General features: G+C 38.3%; 1 protein-coding gene across 7 annotated transcripts; it reads left to right on the top strand.

Annotated features, from left to right (window-relative positions):
• Positions 1 to 1,141: 1,141 nt before the first annotated feature.
• On the top strand, positions 1,142 to 20,471 carry LOC128095650 (zinc finger protein 54-like). 7 transcript variants are annotated; one of them, XM_052714815.1, is made up of 7 exons: positions 1,143 to 1,385; positions 4,489 to 4,577; positions 4,671 to 4,789; positions 5,515 to 7,009; positions 8,765 to 8,815; positions 8,907 to 9,033; positions 10,697 to 20,471. In XM_052714815.1, the coding sequence occupies exons 6-7, from the start codon at positions 9,000 to 9,002 to the stop codon at positions 12,193 to 12,195; spliced, it is 1,533 nt and encodes a 510-aa protein (XP_052570775.1). In that variant the 5' UTR covers positions 1,143 to 1,385; positions 4,489 to 4,577; positions 4,671 to 4,789; positions 5,515 to 7,009; positions 8,765 to 8,815; positions 8,907 to 8,999; the 3' UTR covers positions 12,196 to 20,471. The 7 variants fall into 7 exon arrangements, with proteins under 7 accessions (XP_052570774.1, XP_052570775.1, XP_052570779.1 ...); XM_052714814.1 differs by lacking the exon at positions 8,765 to 8,815 and having other exon boundaries at positions 1,142 to 1,385; XM_052714819.1 differs by lacking the exons at positions 8,765 to 8,815; positions 8,907 to 9,033 and adding an exon at positions 9,094 to 9,153 and having other exon boundaries at positions 6,919 to 7,009.
• The last annotated feature ends 405 nt before the right edge of the window (positions 20,472 to 20,876 follow it).

Raw genomic sequence — 20,876 nt, 5'->3', positions numbered from 1 at the left:
ATTCAATTTGCTTGGTACCCACTGAGATTAACCAGGGCCACACTGAGACTGTGGGTTTGGAGCTATGTGTTGGAGCCTGGTGGGCTGAGCAGAGAACTACAATCCAGGGCATATCCTACAACGCATCCATAGACAACATTTGAGAAGTAAAGGGTGGGCCCTGAGAGCCTTTTCCTTTCCTAGACTGATTGTGGTCTAGTGTGAGGTCCATGCAGGTAAGTACAGCTGCTGTTGGTTACTGATTACAACAGCTGTGTGGAGTCTAGAGAACGGCATGTCTTAGCCCTTCCTCCTCTTTCCCTACTTATTCCCTTCTTCCTCCTCTTCCTCAGTGTTCCAGGAGCCATAGATGGGAAGGTGTAACTGATATTTTCAGGACTGGGACTACACACCTTACTCATTTTCTGCATTTGAGACAGCCAAGGGTCTCTGCATTCACCACTGCATTAAAATTTTTTTTTTTTGCCTATACTTTATCTAAAAGCATCTTTAGCAGGAGTCACAACACAAACACTTGTTCGATAGTAAAACGACAAGACCACCATCTAGTGGTGAGAGCAATAGAGCGCGGGATGAACTCAGCCCTGGGCTCTTAAAAGTGGGCTTGACCACTGACTTCTTGAGACACCTATTTCTTTTTCAAAATCCAAGTTCCTGAAATGTCTCTTCGCAAGTTACAATTGCAGTATTTGGTTTTGGCTTGTCATGTGTGTGTTAACGGTGAGACGCTGGCATCTGAACTTAGCGTGTTATCGTTTGGTGTAAGTATGTAGCCAGGGAGGCTGGTAGTCAAGTCGAGATTTGGTTGCCTGTCTTTTATCTGAAGGTTTCAGAACCCAGGCTGGTGGTCAGATTTCGGGGTGCAGCGTCCTCCTAGACCCAGTTCTGGTCCAGGCTGGCAGCAAGCATGTGGGGAGGCTGTGCAGAGGGGGTCCAGGGCAGCCTGACAGCTGGAGCTGTGTGGAAGGCAGCCTGAGACCGAGCGGGAGGGACGGGTCCCCGATGGGGCGGGGCCACCTGTCAATCAGAGGAGATTAGGGAAAAGAATCAGTGGAGTGGTCTTGGGAAACTAACTAAAAAAAAAAAAAAAAAGAGCCCGGGGTGGGCGGTTTTGCAGCAGCTCCTTGACCGGAAGTGGATTTTGTAGTGGGAGGGTCCAGGAGGAGTCTGTTCAAGGAACCAGGCTGAAGTTACAGGAAATCCCACCATTCCCTGTCGGACGTCAGGATCTTTGGTGTCAGAACTGGGTGAGGAAGACCCGGCCGGGTATTCGGGGACCTGAAATCTCCGCGGAGCCGCAGTCGCCGCGCGGGGCGGCCTGGGAAAGTCACCAGTCAGCAGCGCAGTGGCGGGAACCGCAGCCCGGCGGCCCTGGAACCTCCCAGGTCAGAGGAGCTGCGGGGCTGGGACACGGGAGGGGAGGGACCAGGGGAGCGAGCAGTTTCTCTGCTGTTCATAAGGAAGCCGGCTCTGAAGTTCTGCTGTGGATATCTTTCCCTTGGTGTATTTTAGATCATATGGAATAAGATGATTTTTTTCAGTTGCTCTTCTGATTGCCAAAATATTCTTGTAAGAATAATATCAAATATTTGAATTTACCTGTTGAGATGTGCAAGCACATTCTCTTTGCTATGGTTGAAACGACAAAGCTCTTGAATTTACCATCAATACAAACTTCCTTATTATACCGCTTCCGTATTTAAGAGAGTGGCGTATTTACCTGGAGACTTGGATTCGCGAGAGCTTTTAGATTATAGTCATGAAAGGAAAGCCTGCAAATTTCATTGAACCTGAAAGTATATTATTTTGCGAGTTCCACAGTTTACTTGTAAACACTGACTTTTAAAAGTAAACTTTTATCCACCTTTAATCTTCCATCCGGGACACATGCCCACTGGGATGTAAATACAGCATACTGAATTGTCTTTGCCAGGCCTGGTGGCACAGGCCTTTAATCCCAACATTCAGAAGGCAGAGGCAGGTGGACTGCAGATGTTGGAGGCTGGCAGGGGATAAATAGTGACTTAATGAACAACCAGAACTACGCAGGAAAACTCTGCTTCAGGCGAAAACAGAAAAGGAAAAAATAAATTTAAATGCATTATAGTATAGAATGATATTAGAAAGCATCTTTTGAATAATTATGATAATTCACCTATATAAAAAAGTCTATAGTAGTCTTTTGTCTGTTATGCTCAGGTCATGGGGACCCCCAAAAGACCACCACGGAAACCTAATCCCATATGTAGAAGCAAAGAACCTTTATTTTCAAGCTCTGAGCTTGGTCTCTCTGTCTGTCCAATGCAGCCATGAGAGCAGAGAGCCTTGAGCCCAGGCAGGGTAGAGTTTTTAATCATAGCAGAGGTTGGGATGAAGAGATTTCCACGGTTCAGCACCCTGATTGGCTGACATTTGTCTAGGGGTATCTGTGAAACAGAATATAGGTGTGTGCTAGACTCGGACATCTGGCCACCTTATCTAACCTATTTAATGGTTGGAATGTTTGGGGTGTCCTTAGATGTAGGCCCTCCCTAGGTGGGGTACAGGGTGTTTACCCACCAACCCTGCAGTTCCCCAAAGTTTTCTTGAGTGAGAGAAGCAGGAAATACTAGATAGAAGGATTTAGGTTGTGGAGATAAAAAGACAGAAAATAGAGGATAGCCTTGAGAGAGCTTGGAACCTATTCCAACGGGCCCTGGTTGTCTCTGCCCTAAGATATTTATAGAAACACCAAGGGGTGGAGCAAAAGACCTCCCCTCAGCACAGCCAAGTGCAGAACGTCTCAGACACCTGCACTCAGGGCTAGTGGTCCAATCATCCTCTCTATGCGGACCTGCTGGGTAAAGCCACGAGGAACCTGAAAACCGGCTCCCACAGTGGGGTCAACTTATGGCTTTTCCTGGGTCTGGGTGTTGCCTGCCAGTAAGCCTGTACAGAAGCTGTGTCTGGGCCTCTAAGCATGTCATGGCAGCTGTGTGGTCAAGCTGTTTTAGCCCCCCTACAGGCTCCTTGGACCAAGAAAACACCCTGTCCATGGACACATGACCAAACTGTTATTTTTTTTTGGTTCTGGTTTTGCTGTGTTTGAGGCCTGAACTCACAGTGTTGCTCTGTCTGGCCCAGAACTCACTATGTAGACCAGGCTAGACTGGAAAACAGAGTTCCACTCACCTGTTTCTTCCAAGTGCTAGGATTAAAGGTGTGCACCAACAGGGCAAGTCAAACTGTTGTTTTTCACTTTGTGGTCTGTTGACAGCCAGTGGTGTGGCTTTTGACTACTCCCAAGTGGAGTGGCATGGACCCTGCCCTGAGGGCTTTGTGCTGGGACTATGTTGTAGTGTTGTAGGAATTTAGCAAAGTCACTGTTTCTTGGATAAACATTAAATTGAACAACCATTTTTTTTGGAAGTACTTTGACCTTAAAGAATCCTTGTGGAAACAGTGAATGTATCCTGTGATCTGTAGAATTGTTTTTACTGAAGGGGCATTGTAGCCATCCTGAGACTTTGGTCACAAGATGCCTCAGGCACACCTATTGCAAAGGACACATAATAAAGGACTAAAGTCATGGGGGCATGTAATGCTTTCCTTTAGTGAGACATGTAAATGAGATAAGGAAGCTTGGTTTGAAGAAATACTTAGTATTTTCAATAAATACACCTTTGTAGGGGTGCTCCGAATTCAGTTCATCAGAGTCTGTACCTTCCTACGGTCACATAGCCCTTAAAATTTCATCATCTTGGAGTGGCCTCTTTCTTCAACCAACCCCAGCTACACTGTACACCTGACATTGCAGAATTACAGCAGTATACCTGGACAGTGGTAGGGCATGACTCTAATTGCAGCACACAGGAGGAAAAGGTAAGTGGATCTCTGTGAGTTAAAGGCCCACTTGGTCTACTGAGCTAGTTCGAGGACAACTAGGGCTGATACACAAAGAAACCATGTCTCATAAAAAACAATAACAAAAAAGAAAAAGAAAAAAATTGCAACAGTATGGATTTTGTGGCTGAGAATTGTTTGCTTGCAGTCTCCCTTTCTCCTCGGTATCTCTTGACAAACTAATCTGCCAGTGTGTGTGGTTTCTGTGAATGAGTCTCACATCCCACAGAATAAAATGAAATCCTCAAAGGAAAAAAGAACATTTTCATGAAATGTTCTCTCTTCTTCCAGTGTGTCCCTTTGCGAGGTGTAGGGCTTCATCATTATTGGTCCATGATCAATTCAGAACCTCACTAGTGTATAATTTTCTCTTCCCAATCATTCAGTTCCTTTTCTGCCCTTGAGTTTTGACTGAGCTATGATTGGAAGTGGGGATTCAAGTTACAATAACTAAAAATGCTTTCTAATTGTTTTCAGTATTCTGATCCTGCAGGACAGTTGGGGAATCGTTTTATAATCCTGTATTTAGTTTTCTCTTCATCTCCTGAGCACAGTCCTGTGTTAGATATACCCATGTTTACCGAAAAATCTCTTTCTCATGTGCAGGGCTAACTGACCACCCAGACCTGCTCACGTGCAGCAGAACAAAGTGGCTTGGAAGATGGAGATTGAGGAGACAGTAGCTAAGGATCCAGGTATGGTGGAGACACTGGTGAAGGGGTGGAAAGGGGATCAAGTGAATGTGGAAGTGGGACATGAAATCAGTTTGCCACATTCTGTTTCACTAGAAATAATTCTGGAGACTTCCACTGAGAAAAATCTCAGGATTACCCTAATGTATTCATGAGAAGGCTTTCTACAGAAGAATTGATAATGGAGTCAAATAAAATTTTATTTGACTATATATGTGAGTGCTTCTATCCTTATTCATTCACATCATGGATCATGTTTTCATACCATTATTAACTCATTTTCATTTCTTTGATTTTAATGTATTATGAAAATGATGAAGATTAATATCTCTAGGTTTATTTACTGTTTTCAAAATTTTAGAGCATTGGTTTTCTAGCACATTCTCTACCTTTTTTTTTAATGTCTCTGTACTTGAAAATAATGCCAACAGAGTTTTTATAAGAACCAGAAACTATATTTACACCTTGCTACACTCTATCTATACTGTCTCCTATTGCCTGTTGGAAATTAGGATAAATATTTAGATTGCACTAGGAGTTATGCTGATTTAGTAAAATACTGGTTGTAGGTTCTCCTCCAAGTTCCATACCTTTACTAGCCCTGGGGAAACAGGCCACGCTTCCAGTACAGGGATGCCTTCCCTCTTGTTGAGAGGGTCTTAATCCAATTAGAAGCTGTTATTACAACATAATTATGTGTGACACTCTTGTGCCCTTAGGACTATCATGCAGTGCAGATCATTGTTGTGGTTCATAGGTGTCATAACTGGGCAGGACAGTTAGTTGGCTCCCGCCTTGGGAAGGTTACATGTGGCCTTCTGATACCATGAAAGCTAGTCCCTAGGGAGGAGGCTTTAAGGTCAGTTCCATCTCCAGTTCTCTAGGATTTGTCTGAAGTGTGTGGCTTCTTCAACACTAGGAACTCAACTTCTGTCTCTAGTAGGCAACCGTGGGCAACAGCAGTACCCTGCAATGTTTGGAAGTCTCTTGGACAACTGTGACCAACAACTTCAAAGCAGGCTTTTTACACCTAGTGTCGGTCATTTTGTTAGAAATTCTTTGACTCTTGTGAGGAGCATCATCAGTGCAGTTGGGAAATTTTCATTTACACTCGAAATGTATATGCTTACAGAGACTTTTATGTAGTATAGGAGTTTTTTTTGATGGATGGATAATAGTCAAGGAATAGATGGATTTCTTATGAATTTTTCAGACATCCTTACAGTTCTTTTACCCTCCGTCTTCTGTTTATTTCTGTCCCTTCTCCATAGTTAAATCCTCATCCTCTCCCCTTTTTTTTCCATTTCCCCCTTCAGATCACTTGGTCCCTGTTACTCCATCTCTATTACTCCCCCACACCCCACAGTGATCTCTTCTTACTTTTCTTGTCACTGCAGTCACTACAGGTTGTGTACTCACATCTGAAGATTTGGAACTAAGAACTTCCTATAAGAGAGAACATGCAATATCTGTCTTTCTGGGTCCAGGTTACCTCACTCAATATGATCTTTTCTAAGTCCATCCATTTAGCTGCAAAGCTCATTATTTCAATTTTCTTTACATGAATAGTATTCCATAATGTATATGTATCACAGTTTCATTATCCAATTGTCAGCTGAAGGACATTTAGCTTGTTTCCATTTTGTAAATGTTGTGAGTAGAACAGCAATGAAATTGGGTGAGCAAGTGTCTATGGAGTAGGATGTTGAGTCCCTTGAGCTTATACGAAGGAAAGGAACAGCAGAGTCATGTGCTGAATTTATTTAACTTCAGGGTTTGTTTAATTAGTTGAGGATTCTTTATTTTTATTTTTAGCGTGGCTATTTTTTTTATGGCATTTTTATTTCCTATGGTTTTGTTTATGGTGTTGCTGGTCGGATTATTGGTAGTATTCTTCTTCCTCCTTTTTGAGAAAGTGGTTTGTTGTCTTGCTCATGGATGATTACTTCCAAAGTCTCCTGTATTTCTCTATTCTTCACATGAAAGTTATTATTGCTCCTGTTCTCATGAATGATTCTCTGACTCTCCTGTGTAAATTTTGCCTCTAATTTATTACCTGAGTGCTGCTTTAGTGAAATCAATTGTGATAATTGGTGACTATCTTGAAATGCACTTATGTCTCCATCAATTTTAAGAGAGTAGTTTTCTTTGTGCTACAGGATACTTGATGGTGATTTTCTCTTCAAGCTTCAACTGTCTTTTCATGCTGTCCTGTCTTTGGGATCATTGACTAGACACCTGGTAGAATTCTATTGCTTGGGTCTTTCCATGTGGTTTGACATTGTTCTCTAACAGCTTTTAGTATTAATTTTAACCCTTTCATTTTGACCCCTTGATTTGAAAGGGAAGTGTCCATCTATTCATTTTTCCTGAAAGAGAAACTCAAAGAAGAGAAACCGTAAGAAATGGCTGATTCTCCAGTAAACATGTTGCAGGTCAGTGGTCCTTTCCACTCTTTTTCCTAAAATGTTATACTTTGATGTATTAAAGCCTTTAATTTACTGCTTCTGATAATTTTTTGAAATTTTATTATGAGCAATTCTTCAAACAGAGAAACAACAAAATCACATGCCGAAATTAAGCAGACCCAATGACTATACAGCTTTTATATAGTTAGAGTCATCATAGGGAACAGAAGTTCTGGAACCTCACATGGGATTTTTATATTTTCACAATCAAATATATTTTGATTTCCTTATCTACTACCAAAACCCCAAAAACCTTTGACAGAATTAGAACTAGAAAAGCACTTAGCTTTATATCCTTTTTCATAACTGGTGTTCATTACCTGCATTCAGACCCTGATAATTTAACTTTTCCTGTTCTCTTTTCTTCATGTTATACTGTGTCCACATATACATTGTTTCTATATATATATATATATTATTGGGTAGATTCTGCATATGAGCGAAAACGTGTCTTCTTTCTAAAAGTGTATGACTGCACTTAATATTACATATTTTACATATTTTGTGTCCCTTCATTTTCCTGAAAATGTTTATTTTTCTCTATAGATGAATTGTCCTCCATTTTATACAATTTTCATTATCCATCTTTTGATAGATAATGAGGTTAATTCCAATACCATTCCTTTGGTGATTAAAACAACAGTAAGCATGGGTTATAAATATCTCTGTAGTGGGGTGTGTTGTTCTCTGAGTAAATGGCCAGGAGTGAAAGAACTGGGTCATATGTAAGTTCTCTCTTTAGTTTTTTCAATAATCTCCAAACTGATTCCCACTATGGCTGTATTCATTTGCACCCTCCTCTCCATCAACACTGCATAAGTTTTCCTTTCTCTCCATATCCCCTCAAACATTTTTTTGTCAGGTTAGTTGGTGATAGCCATTCGGTTTGGGATGAGGCAGTATTTCTAAGAAGTTTTAATTTGTGCTCCCATGGTGGCCTTTTGGGATCCTGAATGCTTTTGCAATGTTTGTTGGCCATTTGAGTTTCTGTCCTTGAAAAGTGTCTATTTAGTTCATTGTTCATTTGTTGATTTGCCATTTTATTTCCTTGGTATTTAATTAATGTAATTTTTGTAAATTCTTGCAATGTGCCTTATCTAAAATGTCACTGGTACATATTCTCTTAGCTATACATTAAACATTTTTTGGTGTGTTTTTGGACTTCTCTCAATTTTTATTACTCTTTGGGAGTGAAGTGAAATATTTTTCCAAATTTCTGAAATTGTTATTTGTCTCTGTTGGCTTATGCATTATCTTAGGGAAATTTTGAGTTATATCAAATATGCCTGATGCAGATTTTTTTCTGTCTGTTCGTAGTGACCCACATATTCTCATAAAATTAATTGCTATACTTCTTATCTTAGGTGTTAATGTTAAAATGACAGTATGTAGTGCTGTTACAATCTTTGCTACTGTGGAAAAAAACCAAAACTCTTTATCTACAAAATCAGTCATACATTGTATCTTCTGTACCTACCCCTGTGCTATTTAACAGTTTAACATCCCAACTAAGCCTGTTGGAATAGAGTTATGTAAGGCCCCAGTTCACACAGGATTGATTTACATCAGTGTTTCAGCATGATCTACAGCATTTAAAGCTCATTCCTCATTGTGAATTTTCCTTCTGAGACATGTGTAATATGTTTAACATTAACCATAATGTTTTTCTTATTTCATGAATACTGCATGTAAGACTGTTGTTCTTTAATCCTGTTTTCACAGAGTGAGAATATTCATGAGAGAATATGACCATATTAGAAATCTTCTCTTTGAGTAATTATCTTTGCTCATCTATTTTCCATCTCATTATATCTAGGAAGCACTTCCAAGTAGCACGTGCTGAAACCATATGCTTTTGTTTCAGGGTCTGTTGACATTCAGGGATGTAGCTGTGGACTTCCCCCAGGAGGAGTGGGAATGCCTGGACTCTGCTCAGAAGACTTTGTACATTGATGTGATGTTGGAGAATTACAACAACCTGGTCTTTGTGGGTGAGAACATTTTGCTTGTAGAATTCCTAACCCATCTTTTTTTTTGTTCTGCCTTCACAGGATGTAAAATCTGTTAGGCTGTCCTGAAAAAACCAACAGAAGACAAGGCAAAGTTTAGTGGTAGGAAAGAAGTTTTTTATGCTATTTAGCTTTCTCTTTCCATTTTCTATTTCAGAGGTATCATCCATCCTTTATTTTGGTTCCAAGATTCATCAATAAACTCAGTAGCATATATTTCCACTCATATCTTAAACCTCCATGTCCATTATTGCAATTATATGGTCTTATTTGTGAGACAAATTCAAGATATACAAACTGAAAATGCTAAATATACTTTGGTATTTGACTACAACTATCAATTGAGAAATCTTGCCTAAATTCCTCTGCTTTGTGTTTTCTATTACTGAGTGCAGTACTGTCTTAGACTTCTGTATTCTTTCTAAAAGTTCTATCATGGGTCATGGGCTGCCTCAAAAGAACAGGTGGATTATGTTTGCAAAGTAGGTGTGATACAGAATGAGATTGCCCTTGAATGTGGGAGTAAACAGTAGTCTCTACTAGGGTGGGCTAATGAATCAGCAAGAGAATAGTAAAGACTTCAAGTGAAGGAGAAAGCAAGAATTGAGAATTTTTTTTGCCATATTCTATTCCACTTGAAAGTATTTGTGATCATTTAACTTAGTGTAGTATACTGCCCCAGGATGTATCCTGTCTGTTGAAATAACTGTTAGAAGGCATTGTGTCTTACTAGTCCTGAATGATGGTGATTTAATACTAGTACAAAATGAAATTTTATTTAACTATGCAGAAATCAGATTGGAATAATTTTACAAATTTTAAGTCTAATGTGAGTCCATAAAGTAGAATTATTCAGTAATTGCCATCCTTGTATAAATCTTCATATTATATCCTTCATTTTCTTCCCAGTGGAGAATACACAGACACCCTTCTGGAAAATAATCTCAGGAGTCTGTGTACAGAGTGGACTTGAGAATAACCCTGTGAGGAAAGTTAAGAAACACAGCAGTGTATGAAGCTCGGGCAGTGGAGGATAAAAATAAGCAATAGGTGCCCATGACAGCCCTGCCTCAAACTATCTAGAGCCTCTGATGTCTGGCATAATACTGTCTTTGCATCCTTTACTTTTGAGGAATCTAATGTGTTTTCTTGAGAGAAAAATAAACCCTGTGATGCTTTTAAGAAATTCTTTAATCTTAAAGGAATTGGGTGTTCTGAATAGTTCTCTTCATTGCCTATCACTTAGTAAGTGCAAATAATGTGAACTTGAGATTGGATTAAATTCATCTTCTTCAATTTCTGAGAAGACATATTTAAGATAGAGACATGTATTCTAAATATATCCACTCAGTTAGCTCTATCCCAAAGCTAATTCATAGCCATAAATTATTTTTCCATCCTTTCCCAGTTAGAGATTTTTGATAAAGCTGAGATGTCTGTTAAAATCATTGACACTTAAAGGCTTTCATGCTATTGTTGTGAGCATCCGTACAATTACAGTGAATGAAAAATGTGCACTATTGGGAGCTCTAATCTAAGTATTTCCAGGTTCACTTATCTTAAAAGAGAACTTAGGGAGACAGTCATTTATCACATGCTTATCATTGGAACAAGCCCTGTTAATCTGAATTGTGCTCATTTTCAGAGAACTATTGCAAATGTGATCCTGTCCATCAACATCTGAAGACTGAAATGAAATCTTGTCAGTATAAGGAGCTTGGGAAAGTGCTTCATGACCACTCCAGATATGCACTTTATAAAACATGTAAAACTACAGAAAACTGTAATAACTACACATGTAGTAACAACAAAGATACCTCTACTGACTTATCAAACCTAGATAGACATGAAAGTATGCACACTAGAGAAGAACCTTGCAAATCTGAAGACCATGAGAAATCCTTAAATTTGTGTTCCATCATTACTCAAAATCAGAGACTCTACACTGCAAAGAAGGAGCATAGGCAGGGAGAATATGATGACTATTTTGCCTCTGCATATAGTCTTTTGCAACAAGCAATTCGAGAGACACCACACCAATGTGGGAAATGCAGAAAATGCTTTATGACTGCCTCATACCTCACTGAACATGAGAGAATTCATACTGGAATTAAGCCCTACAAGTGCAATGTTTGTGAAACATCTTTTACCCAGCTTTCAAGTCTTGATATACATCTAAGACTTCATACTGAGGAGCATCCTTACCAATGCAAAGAATGTGGAGCATCATTTCATCAGTTGTCAGCATTTCATAGCCATAAGAAGTTGCATAATGGAGAGAAACCTTATAAATATAAGGAATGTGGCAAATCCCTTGCCCACTCTTCCACTCTCAAGAAACATCAGAAAATGCATATTGTTGGGAGAAATTATATTTGTCAAGAATGTGGCAAAGTCTCTCATCATCCTTCACACTTTAAAGATCATTCCAGAGTCCATACTGGAGAGAAGCCTTTCAAATGCAATGAGTGTGACAGAGCCTTTCCCCACTATTCATCATTGAGTAGGCATAGGAAAACTCATTATCCAGAGCAATTAGACAAATGCAAAGAATGTGGTAAGTCCTTTCTTGAATTATCACATCTTAAAACTCATTACAGAATCCATACTGGTGAAAAGCCTTTCAAATGTAAGGTATGTAACAAATCCTTTACCCAGCACTCAACCCTTAAAACACACCAGAGTGTTCACACTGGGGAGAAGCCTTATAAATGTACGGAATGTGACAAGTCTTATACTAGATTCTCATCTCTAAGAGCACATCAGAAAATTCATAATGTAGAGAAACTTCACAAATGCAAAGACTGTGAAATATCCTTTATTGATCTTTCGAGTCTTATAAAACATCTAGGAGTTCATACTGGAGAGAGACCTTACAAATGTAAGGAATGTGACAAATCCTTTACCAGTTTCACAGTTCTTAAAAGACATCAGATAGTTCATACTGGGGAGAAACCTTACAAATGTATGAAATGTGACAAGTCCTTTACCCAGGAGTCAAATCTTAGAAGACATCAGAGAGTTCATACTGGAGAGAGACCTTTAAGTTGTAAAGAATGTGACAAATCTTTTACAAGGTGCTCCTACCTCAGAGCACATGAGAAAATTCATAATGGAGAGAAACCATACAAATGCACAGACTGACACATCCTTTATCCTGATTTTGAGTCTTAGAAGACATTAGAAAATTCATACTGGAGAGAAACATATCATTGTAAATAATGTGACATAGCATTTTCCAGTAGTATCTGCTTTCAAATCACAACAGTACATACAATAGAAACATTAAGATCACAAACTTGTGAAAGTTTAATGAAGGTTTAACTCTTAAACAATATCTTAGAGTTTATATTAAAATAAAATTCTGCAAATGTAAGAGTGGGAAAAGCTTTCTATTTCTTTCAATGTGTATACATCCTTTGCCTGCAAGTGTGACTCACAAATATAGAATAAATAGGATATCTTCTTTAATTTTACCAAATACAAATAGACTAGATATTATAACTATAATTCTTGCTTGATAATTGTTTTGTTATATGTAATTTTACTATGTTAAAGTTAAAACCTTCCTTTTTGAAAAAAAGAAAAGGGGAAGTGCTGGGGATGTCTTTCTGTATGCTGTGAATGTGTTGCTCTGATTGATTGATAAATAAAATGCTGATTGGCCAGTAGCCAGACAGGAAGTATAGTATAGGCAGGATAAGCAGAGAGGAGATTTCTGGGAGGAGGAAGGCTAAGTCAGGAGATGCTTCCAGCTGCCACCATGAGAAGCAAGATGTAAAAGTACTGGTAAGCCACAAGCCACATGGCAACTTATAGATTAATAAAAAATGGGTTAATTTAAGATATAAGAACTAGATAGCAACAAGCCTGCCATGGCCATATGGTTTATAAGTGATATAAGTTTCTGTGTGTTTACTTGGGTCTGTGTGGCTGCAGGCCCCGGCAGGACTGGAGAAAACTCCAGCTACAAATTGCGCCAGAATGTGCGGTAAGAGTTTCCACCTAGACCTGAGAAAGAAGATTCTAAAACGGAGCTAAAAACAGCTTCCTAGTTGTCTCTCTCAAGTTAGCAGCAGCCTGCAGGCTTGAACTACTCTATGGTGGGTTCATGGTGTGTGGGCTTCACCTACAGCATGGTGGGAATGAGGTGTCTGCAAGCTACACATTACACTGTGTGATGGATTTAGCCTTTGCTAGTACAGACCAAAAAAAAAAAAAAGGTTTCTGGGCTACATGTTGCTTCGATAGAGGTATAGACCCACTGCTTCTGAGAGTGATGGTATACATGGCTTCAGACCCAGAGCTGGTGAAAAACGTACCACCGCCATGTTGGGAAGCTGAGGTGGGCAGAAAATGCTGCAGTTTAAAGCAATAGATTCACTATAAGACAGATTCAGATGGGATAAACCTCTAAACAGTTTACAATGTGTGCAAAAATGTACGTAGGCTTGAAAGAGAGAGAACTTCTTCCTGTTTAATCTGAGCTTTTATTGTCTTCCTCTTCTGCCTTCTCATTGACTCTAAGCCCTGCCACATGACTTCCTCGTCACTGCCTGTCTATACAGACCTCCAGGTCTCTTGGTTGGTACTGGGATTAAATGCGTTTGACTGTATTCTTGACCACACAGAGACTCTGCTTGCCATGTGGTCGGATTAAGGGCATGTGCTACCACCACCTGACTTATGTTTATGGCTCGCTATAACCTCTGATCTTCAGGCAAACTTATTTATTAACATACAAATAAAATATCACCACATAAAGGAGACCCAATTTCAGCATTTCATTATAATGTTACAGAATAACAGCCTAATACTTTCAAACAGCCAACCTTAATTTATCCAGTAACCTTATAGGAACTGCCAAATGATAGATATCCCCAAGTCTGTGTAAGAGCTGAATAGACACCTGTGCAAATGTTAGATTTGAGGAGATTCAAGAAAGCAATAGTCTCATATGGTACTCACTCACTATTTGTGAAACAGATTTTAAACTCATGGTCAACTTGTAATAGAACTATCCCTCAACACTCAAGAGATTGATTTATTACAGCACTGGAATACCAAGATTAACATTCCTCCAATCTCAGAAACAAACATGTTTCTGGGAAAAATGTTAGAAGGTATTGTAAAGAATAGTCATTGACCATTCAGGTTGTACAAGAAAAAGGCACAACAGCTGTTGGTCTTTCAAGGACATCAATAGCCCTACCTTTAAAGTGGTTAACAGTTAAGCCTGTATGGGTTGAGCAATGGCCTTTAACAACAGAGAAACTGCAGGCCTTAGAAGAGGTGGTACAGGAGCAGTTGAATGCTCAGCATATTGAAGAATCAACCAGCCTTAGGAATTCTCCTGTATTTGTTATTAAAAAGAAATCTGGAAAATGGGGAATGGTAACAGATCTAAGAGCTGTTATCAAGGTGATACAGTCAATGGGCTCTCAACAGTTTGGAATTCTTTTACTTTCTCTGTTATCTAAAGAATGGTGTCTTATAGTTATCGATTTAAAAGAGTGCTTTATTATCTTCACAAGGAAAAGAGAAAAATTAGCTTTCATGGTACCTACTTATAATAATTCATAGCCCATTAAGAGATATCAATTGAAGGCACTCTCAAAGGAAAAGTTTAATAGCCCAACCCTGTGCCAACATTTTGTATGACATCCATTAGAAGTAATTTGTAAGCAATTTCCTCAATCTATAGTTTACCATTACATGGATGACATTTTATTAGCTGATTCAAATATAGGTACTTTAGAAAAATGTTTGAAGAAGCAAAGCAAAATTTACCTTGTTGAGGATTACAAATTGCTCCTAAAAGAATACAAAGAGGAGATTCTATTAATTATCTTGGATATAAAATAGGTTTACAAAAATTAGACCCCAAAAGGTATAAAAAAAAGTAGAGATTGATTGCAGACACTTGATGACTTTCAAACATAGCTAGGACACATTTCTTATCTATGGCCCACTATTGGGGTAAAAAATAATGAACTGAGTAATTTGTTCAAAGCTTTAGATGGTGACAAGGACTTAAACAGTCCAAGAGAATTATCAGCTGAAGCTGAGAGAGAATTGGCTTTGGTTTAAAAGAAAATACAAGATGCAGATTTGGATTGTTTGGACCCAAAGCTTGATTTTATTTTGATTATTTTGACATCTAAGCATTCTCCTACAGGAATATTAATGCAAAGTGAAGATATTATCTTAGAATATATCTTTTTACCACAAAGATTAAAATATTAAAAAATTACATGGAAAATGTTTGTGAATTGATTCTAAATGAAAAATTGAGACTTTTTCAGCTAGCAGGAATAAACCCAGCAGAAATTATGGTATCTTTTACCAATGATGAAATTGACAAATTATGGGCAGAAAGTGAATCTTAGCAAAGAACTTGCTGTAATTTTTTTTGGGAGAAATTAACAACAAATATCCCAAAAGCAATAGAATTCAACTGATAAAGAGAACTAACTAGATCCTGCCTCACATAGTACAGAGAACATGAATATCTGGAGACCCTATATTTTATACTGATGCAAACAAATCAGGCAAGGCAGGTTACAAATGAGAAAATTTAAGTAAAGTGGCTCAAAGTTCTTATAATTATTTCCAAAAGTCAGAATTAGATGCCATTCTGGTGGTATTAATGGATTTTATGGAACCTCTTAACATAGTTACTGACTCTCAGTATGCAGAAAGAGTTGTTTTCTACACTGAAACTGCTGAATGTATTCCTGATGAGTCAGAATTAACTTCATTATTTATTCAGTTACAAGAAATAATCAAAAATAGGAATCAACCCTTATATATAACACATATCAGATGTGCTGACCTCAGAATGGAAACCAGGAAATGTGTTACATTGGGGACAAGGTTTTGCTTTTGTTTCCACAGGAGAGGAAAAGGTATGGATACCATCACAATTGATCAAGGTTCAATTTGAAAGAGGGAGACATTTTAATTAGAAGAGGTTCATCAACCAGCATATGACCATTCAATTTAAATGAACTTATATGACTAACAAATGCTTTTCATTTGATTTTCTGTAACTTGCCAAAAAGGAACACCCCCAAATTTAGGGTTGGGGCAGGGTTTTGTTTTTGTCTTTCAGGAGAATCAAGGCTAAATAATCTGAAGAACACTGCACAAATGAGACATCTGAAGAAAAAGGACAAGTCATCCAGAAAAAATGTCCAAAGAAAGGGAGTAAATTGGTCTATTGGTATATTACATCTAAAACTGGATAAAATTTCATAAATCTTTTTAAATGTTTATTTCTGCTGTTCTCTATAGACACATAACACAAATGGTCTTTATGTAGTCCCAGTTCATTTAAAATTAAACTAGCTTGGGAGTTGGAGTATAGCTCTCTCCTTCTCTAAACCCAAGCATGCTTGTTAAAGTAAAATGCAAAATCTCTGTATTATGTCAGGAGAGCCACCTGGTAGGGAACAGAAGAAAAAACAAAATTAAGGAACTAGTCTATTCCTATTAATCTCATGATCCTATTTTGACACTTTAAAACTTCTTAAGGTATGAGTTTTATATCAAAATTTATATTTGTATATATTAAACTTTTGTCATGATATTAATGGTCATATAGATTACCGCTTCTAGAAAAAAAGTCTTCATCTAGCTTCCTGTACATGATTTTGGGTTTGAGTCTCTATCAGTTTTCTGCAATGAGCCATGACAATGTCTAAAAGTGACCTTGGAAGTCTCCAAAAGGATGATGGAGCCCCATAATGTCAATTACACCAGGACTGTGATAATGCCACCAAGCTGAAAAACACTACCCAAAGATCACTTCTGGACTACAAACTGCACAGGACAATTTTGAGATGGCTAGCTGAATCAATCCAGCCTCACAGACTACTCTAGCCAGGACTTAAGACAAGCCCTGTACTTTCCTATTATGCACAGACTGGACAACAAATGGTACAGCTACCTCTCCACAGACTTGACAGTTAACCCAAAATTTTCTTTCCAGGATCCCCTAAAGATGCTGTCTCCCCCAGACAGCAGGAAGTAAATTTGAGAACACGATGCCCACATTCCCAAGAGGTGGGGTAGGTGGGTTTTGGTCATTTAATGGGCTACGGATAATTGTCCTTCTTTAGGATGTTTGGTTACAAGTTGTTATTGTTAATGGTCAGGAAAAAAGCTAAACTATTGGTGAAATTATTAAGGCCACTCCACGTAGTTAAAAGGAGATTTATTTAATGGCGTAACTTACAAATTAAGGGATAGGTAGGTCGCGGAGTCTGGGGAAGGTGTATCGCAGTCCAGCAGTGTTCTCTGGAGCTCTACTTGGTACACCTCTCCAGTCCAGGGTCCCGCAACAGAGAGCGAGCCCGCCGATCCAGATCTCAGGTCCCCAGGTGCCTCCTTTTGCCCCGCCTTGTAGGCGTGACAGTTGCCGAAGTCTCAATGGGGGTTGGAACTTCCAGATCAAAGCTGGAATGGCTACCCACTACATCTCCCCCTTTTTGTCTAAATAAGAAAGTTCTAACCTAATACAAGACTATATACAAAGGAATGGTTATCAAATATAGTCCAGGAATAATGAGGGATAATGACCTAGATAAGATGGAACTACAACCAATGCAAACAATATCAAGCAAGAAACATATACTATAATCCAGAGAAGTATAGAGCATAGGTAAATGGTATGTTACAAAGATCCTTCCAAAAGGTGTCCTATCCTAAAGAACCTGAATCTAATATTAATATGTTCTATCTACTAAGTTGTAACTATAACTGCTAGTCTTTAATCCCATCAAAGACCTGAGAAGGAATATAATGGTACCTGAGGAATGGTAGATTCTTGTTTTGAAAAGAAAAAAGGAGGATACAGATATAATATAAAAGGGTAGATTATTGAATCTACCCTGAAAAGAAGAAAAAGGAATATAGATATAAGATAAAGTTAGATTATTGAATCTACTTTTAAAAGGCAACAGCTAATTTTAATTATTTTACATTGGATTGAAATTTTGTATATTGTATACAAATTGTGTACATTGACACAAAATTGAGATTATTTTTGTTGGAACATACTGTATGCACATTTCTACTCTTGTTCAAGGTATTGAACCTATACAGTTCATCTAATAATGTAATGTATGTTGCTAGACCTTGAAAGTCATTATTACAAACTAATTAGTATATAAATAAATGCAAGTTACTAGTCTTTATAATCAAACTTATAGTCATATTAGGTATATTATCAAGGTCAAACATAGATATATGTTAGATAGGTCATCTTCAAATATTTCAGCAATCTACAGAATATGGCATTGAAGATATTTTAATAACATAGGTTTTTTTTTTATGACAGTGAGACAAGTCTGCTCCTGGCAGTGCAAATCTACTTCAGAGAAGCTGATGGGCCTTGAAGAAACTCATTATGGAGTTTACTTTCCTTGTGGAAAATCTTAGTCACTGGGCAAGAAAATGTCTTTTCCTTGACTGCTCACAGTATGCTGTCCAAATGGACAAGCAGAACACAAAAAAGAGGCCTTCTGAACCTTGCCAAGACAAAGTAGGAAAGTCCTTCAGAATGTCATGCTTCACAGATAAGTCTTAAGATGTGCTAGACCTGTAGGCTGAAGATGGATGCCGCACTTTGGAGAGGAACCTTGGGGAACAGTCCCAGCAGCCAGCTGTTTCTATCTTTTCTCACATTTTTTGGAAGTCACTTATTTGCCCTTCCTGTTGACTCAGGTAATATTATTTCCTTCTTGGGTCTCTGAGTGAGTTGAAGATTAGATAGTTATAGTTTTCCTTGTTAACAAATTCAGAGAAGAAACACACTAAGGAGGTATAAAGTGTATGTTTCAAAAGATAGTTTGGGGTTGGTAATACAAGTTAGGATAGAAAGTGAATTAGGTACAACATTTTGGACTCACTAAAATAGGATAAATAATGGAGAATTTTCTCTGAATTTGTCAAATTTTTATGGACTGGACATTATTAATGTAATTCTTGACTGTATATATTGTATAACCATTGTACTTATTATATATAGTTTTTCTTATATTAGTTATAATCTTTATTTTAGACAAAAAGGGGAAATGTGGTGATATATTGTTTGTAATCTATGAAATAAATCTTGCCTGAAGATCAGAGGATAGAGCTAGGCACAGAGTGATCTGTAGACGTCAGGCAATGTTGGCACATACCATTGATCCTAGCACTTTGGACTCAGAGAGAGATCAATCTGGATTTCTGTGAGTTAAGGCAACAGTGGGCTACATGAGATTAATCCAGTCTAAAAAAGAAACAGAGGGGCTGAAGAGTTGGCTCAGTGGTTAAGAGCACTGGCTGCTCTTCCTGAGGTCCTGAGTTCAATTCCTAGCAACCACATGGTGGTTCACAACCATCTATAGTGGGATCTGATGCCCTCTTTGGCACAAAGTCATACATGTACATAGAGCACTCATACACATTAAAAAAAATAAATAATTTAAAAAAAAAAAACAGAACTGGGTAGTGGTGGCACACACCTTTAATCCCAGCACTTGGGATCACACACCTTTAATCCTAGCACTAGGAAGATTGAAACAGGAAGTGATATTGATGGGCAGAGAAAGGAATCTAAGGCATGAGGGGACAGGAACTAGCACTCTTTCTAGCTGTGGAGTTGGTGAAGTAAGAGGCTGTCGTTTGCTTTGCTTCTCTGATCTTTAAGCTCTCACCTTGATATCTGGCTCCAGGTTTTTATTATGAGACCAATAAGGATTCTTTCAAGTATAGGGGTATTTTATAAGGCTTCTTCAGAAATCTTTACTCTTGGTTTACACACACACACACTCTTCATCCCTTCTCCTTGCCTTATTCCCAGTTAAACATTTGGCACACATGATCCAATGCCAAATTCTTTTATAACATATGTTCTACTATGCTTTAATTGTATTTTTTATTTGAGTTGCAAAATGATAGGTTCCCATGTACCTTCTTCACAGACATCTCATTTGAGTTGATCTTTCAGCAATCCACTCTCCACTACATATTTCAAAATTCTGCCTCCAGGATTCCTACTCACTAATTTCATATCACCTGTAGTCTACTATCTATCCTCTCTGCCTCCATCTCCCCACTAATGGTCTATTTCTAGATGCCTGGCTTCTACATATAGTCTTACGTGAACACACAAAACAAGTTTGTAGCTTAGACACACAGATGTGAGAGAACATGTGATGTTCTACTTTTGAGGCCTAGGTATCTGAATTCATCATAATTTCCATTTTCTTGCATGTATATCTAGATTTCACACTTTCATTTCATTTACACCTTAATAATATTCTTTGTTATGTAGAAAAGTATCATGTTTTCATTCACCCATGTTTCAGTTCATGGACATCCAAGTTGATTCCATTTCCTAGATACAGTGAATAAAGCATCAATGAACTTGATGGGCAAGTGTTCATTGGTAAAATGGCAAGTCTTTGAATTTCATGCCCAGGAATTGGTATTGTGTATCAGCTTCCTCTGAGAGTAAATATTTCCATCTTGGAAGAATCCCCCCAAAATACAGGGCATGAAAAGAGAGGTAAAATAATGGGATGCTCAAAGGCTGTGGTTCTCAAGCTTGCCAAGCTGCAACACTTGAAACCAGTTTGTTATGTTGTGTATAATCATTTCGTTGTTATACCATAGTAGTAATTTTGCTACTTTTATAAATTATAATGTAAACATCTCATATGCGGGATACCTGATATGAGGCCTGAAATGGATTGTGACACGAGGGTTGAGAGACACTGCTCTAAGGAGAGGTGATACATTCAGTCCTGCAGAGAAGCTTTTAAAGCTCCAGAATA

This window comes from Peromyscus californicus, unplaced genomic scaffold (assembly GCF_007827085.1).
Source record: "Peromyscus californicus insignis strain IS unplaced genomic scaffold, ASM782708v3 Scaffold_4__1_contigs__length_199733344, whole genome shotgun sequence".
NCBI classification, from domain to species: domain Eukaryota; kingdom Metazoa; phylum Chordata; class Mammalia; order Rodentia; family Cricetidae; genus Peromyscus; species Peromyscus californicus.
The sequence above is the reverse complement of the archived record's forward strand: the minus strand, read 5'-3'. Positions and strand labels throughout refer to the sequence as shown.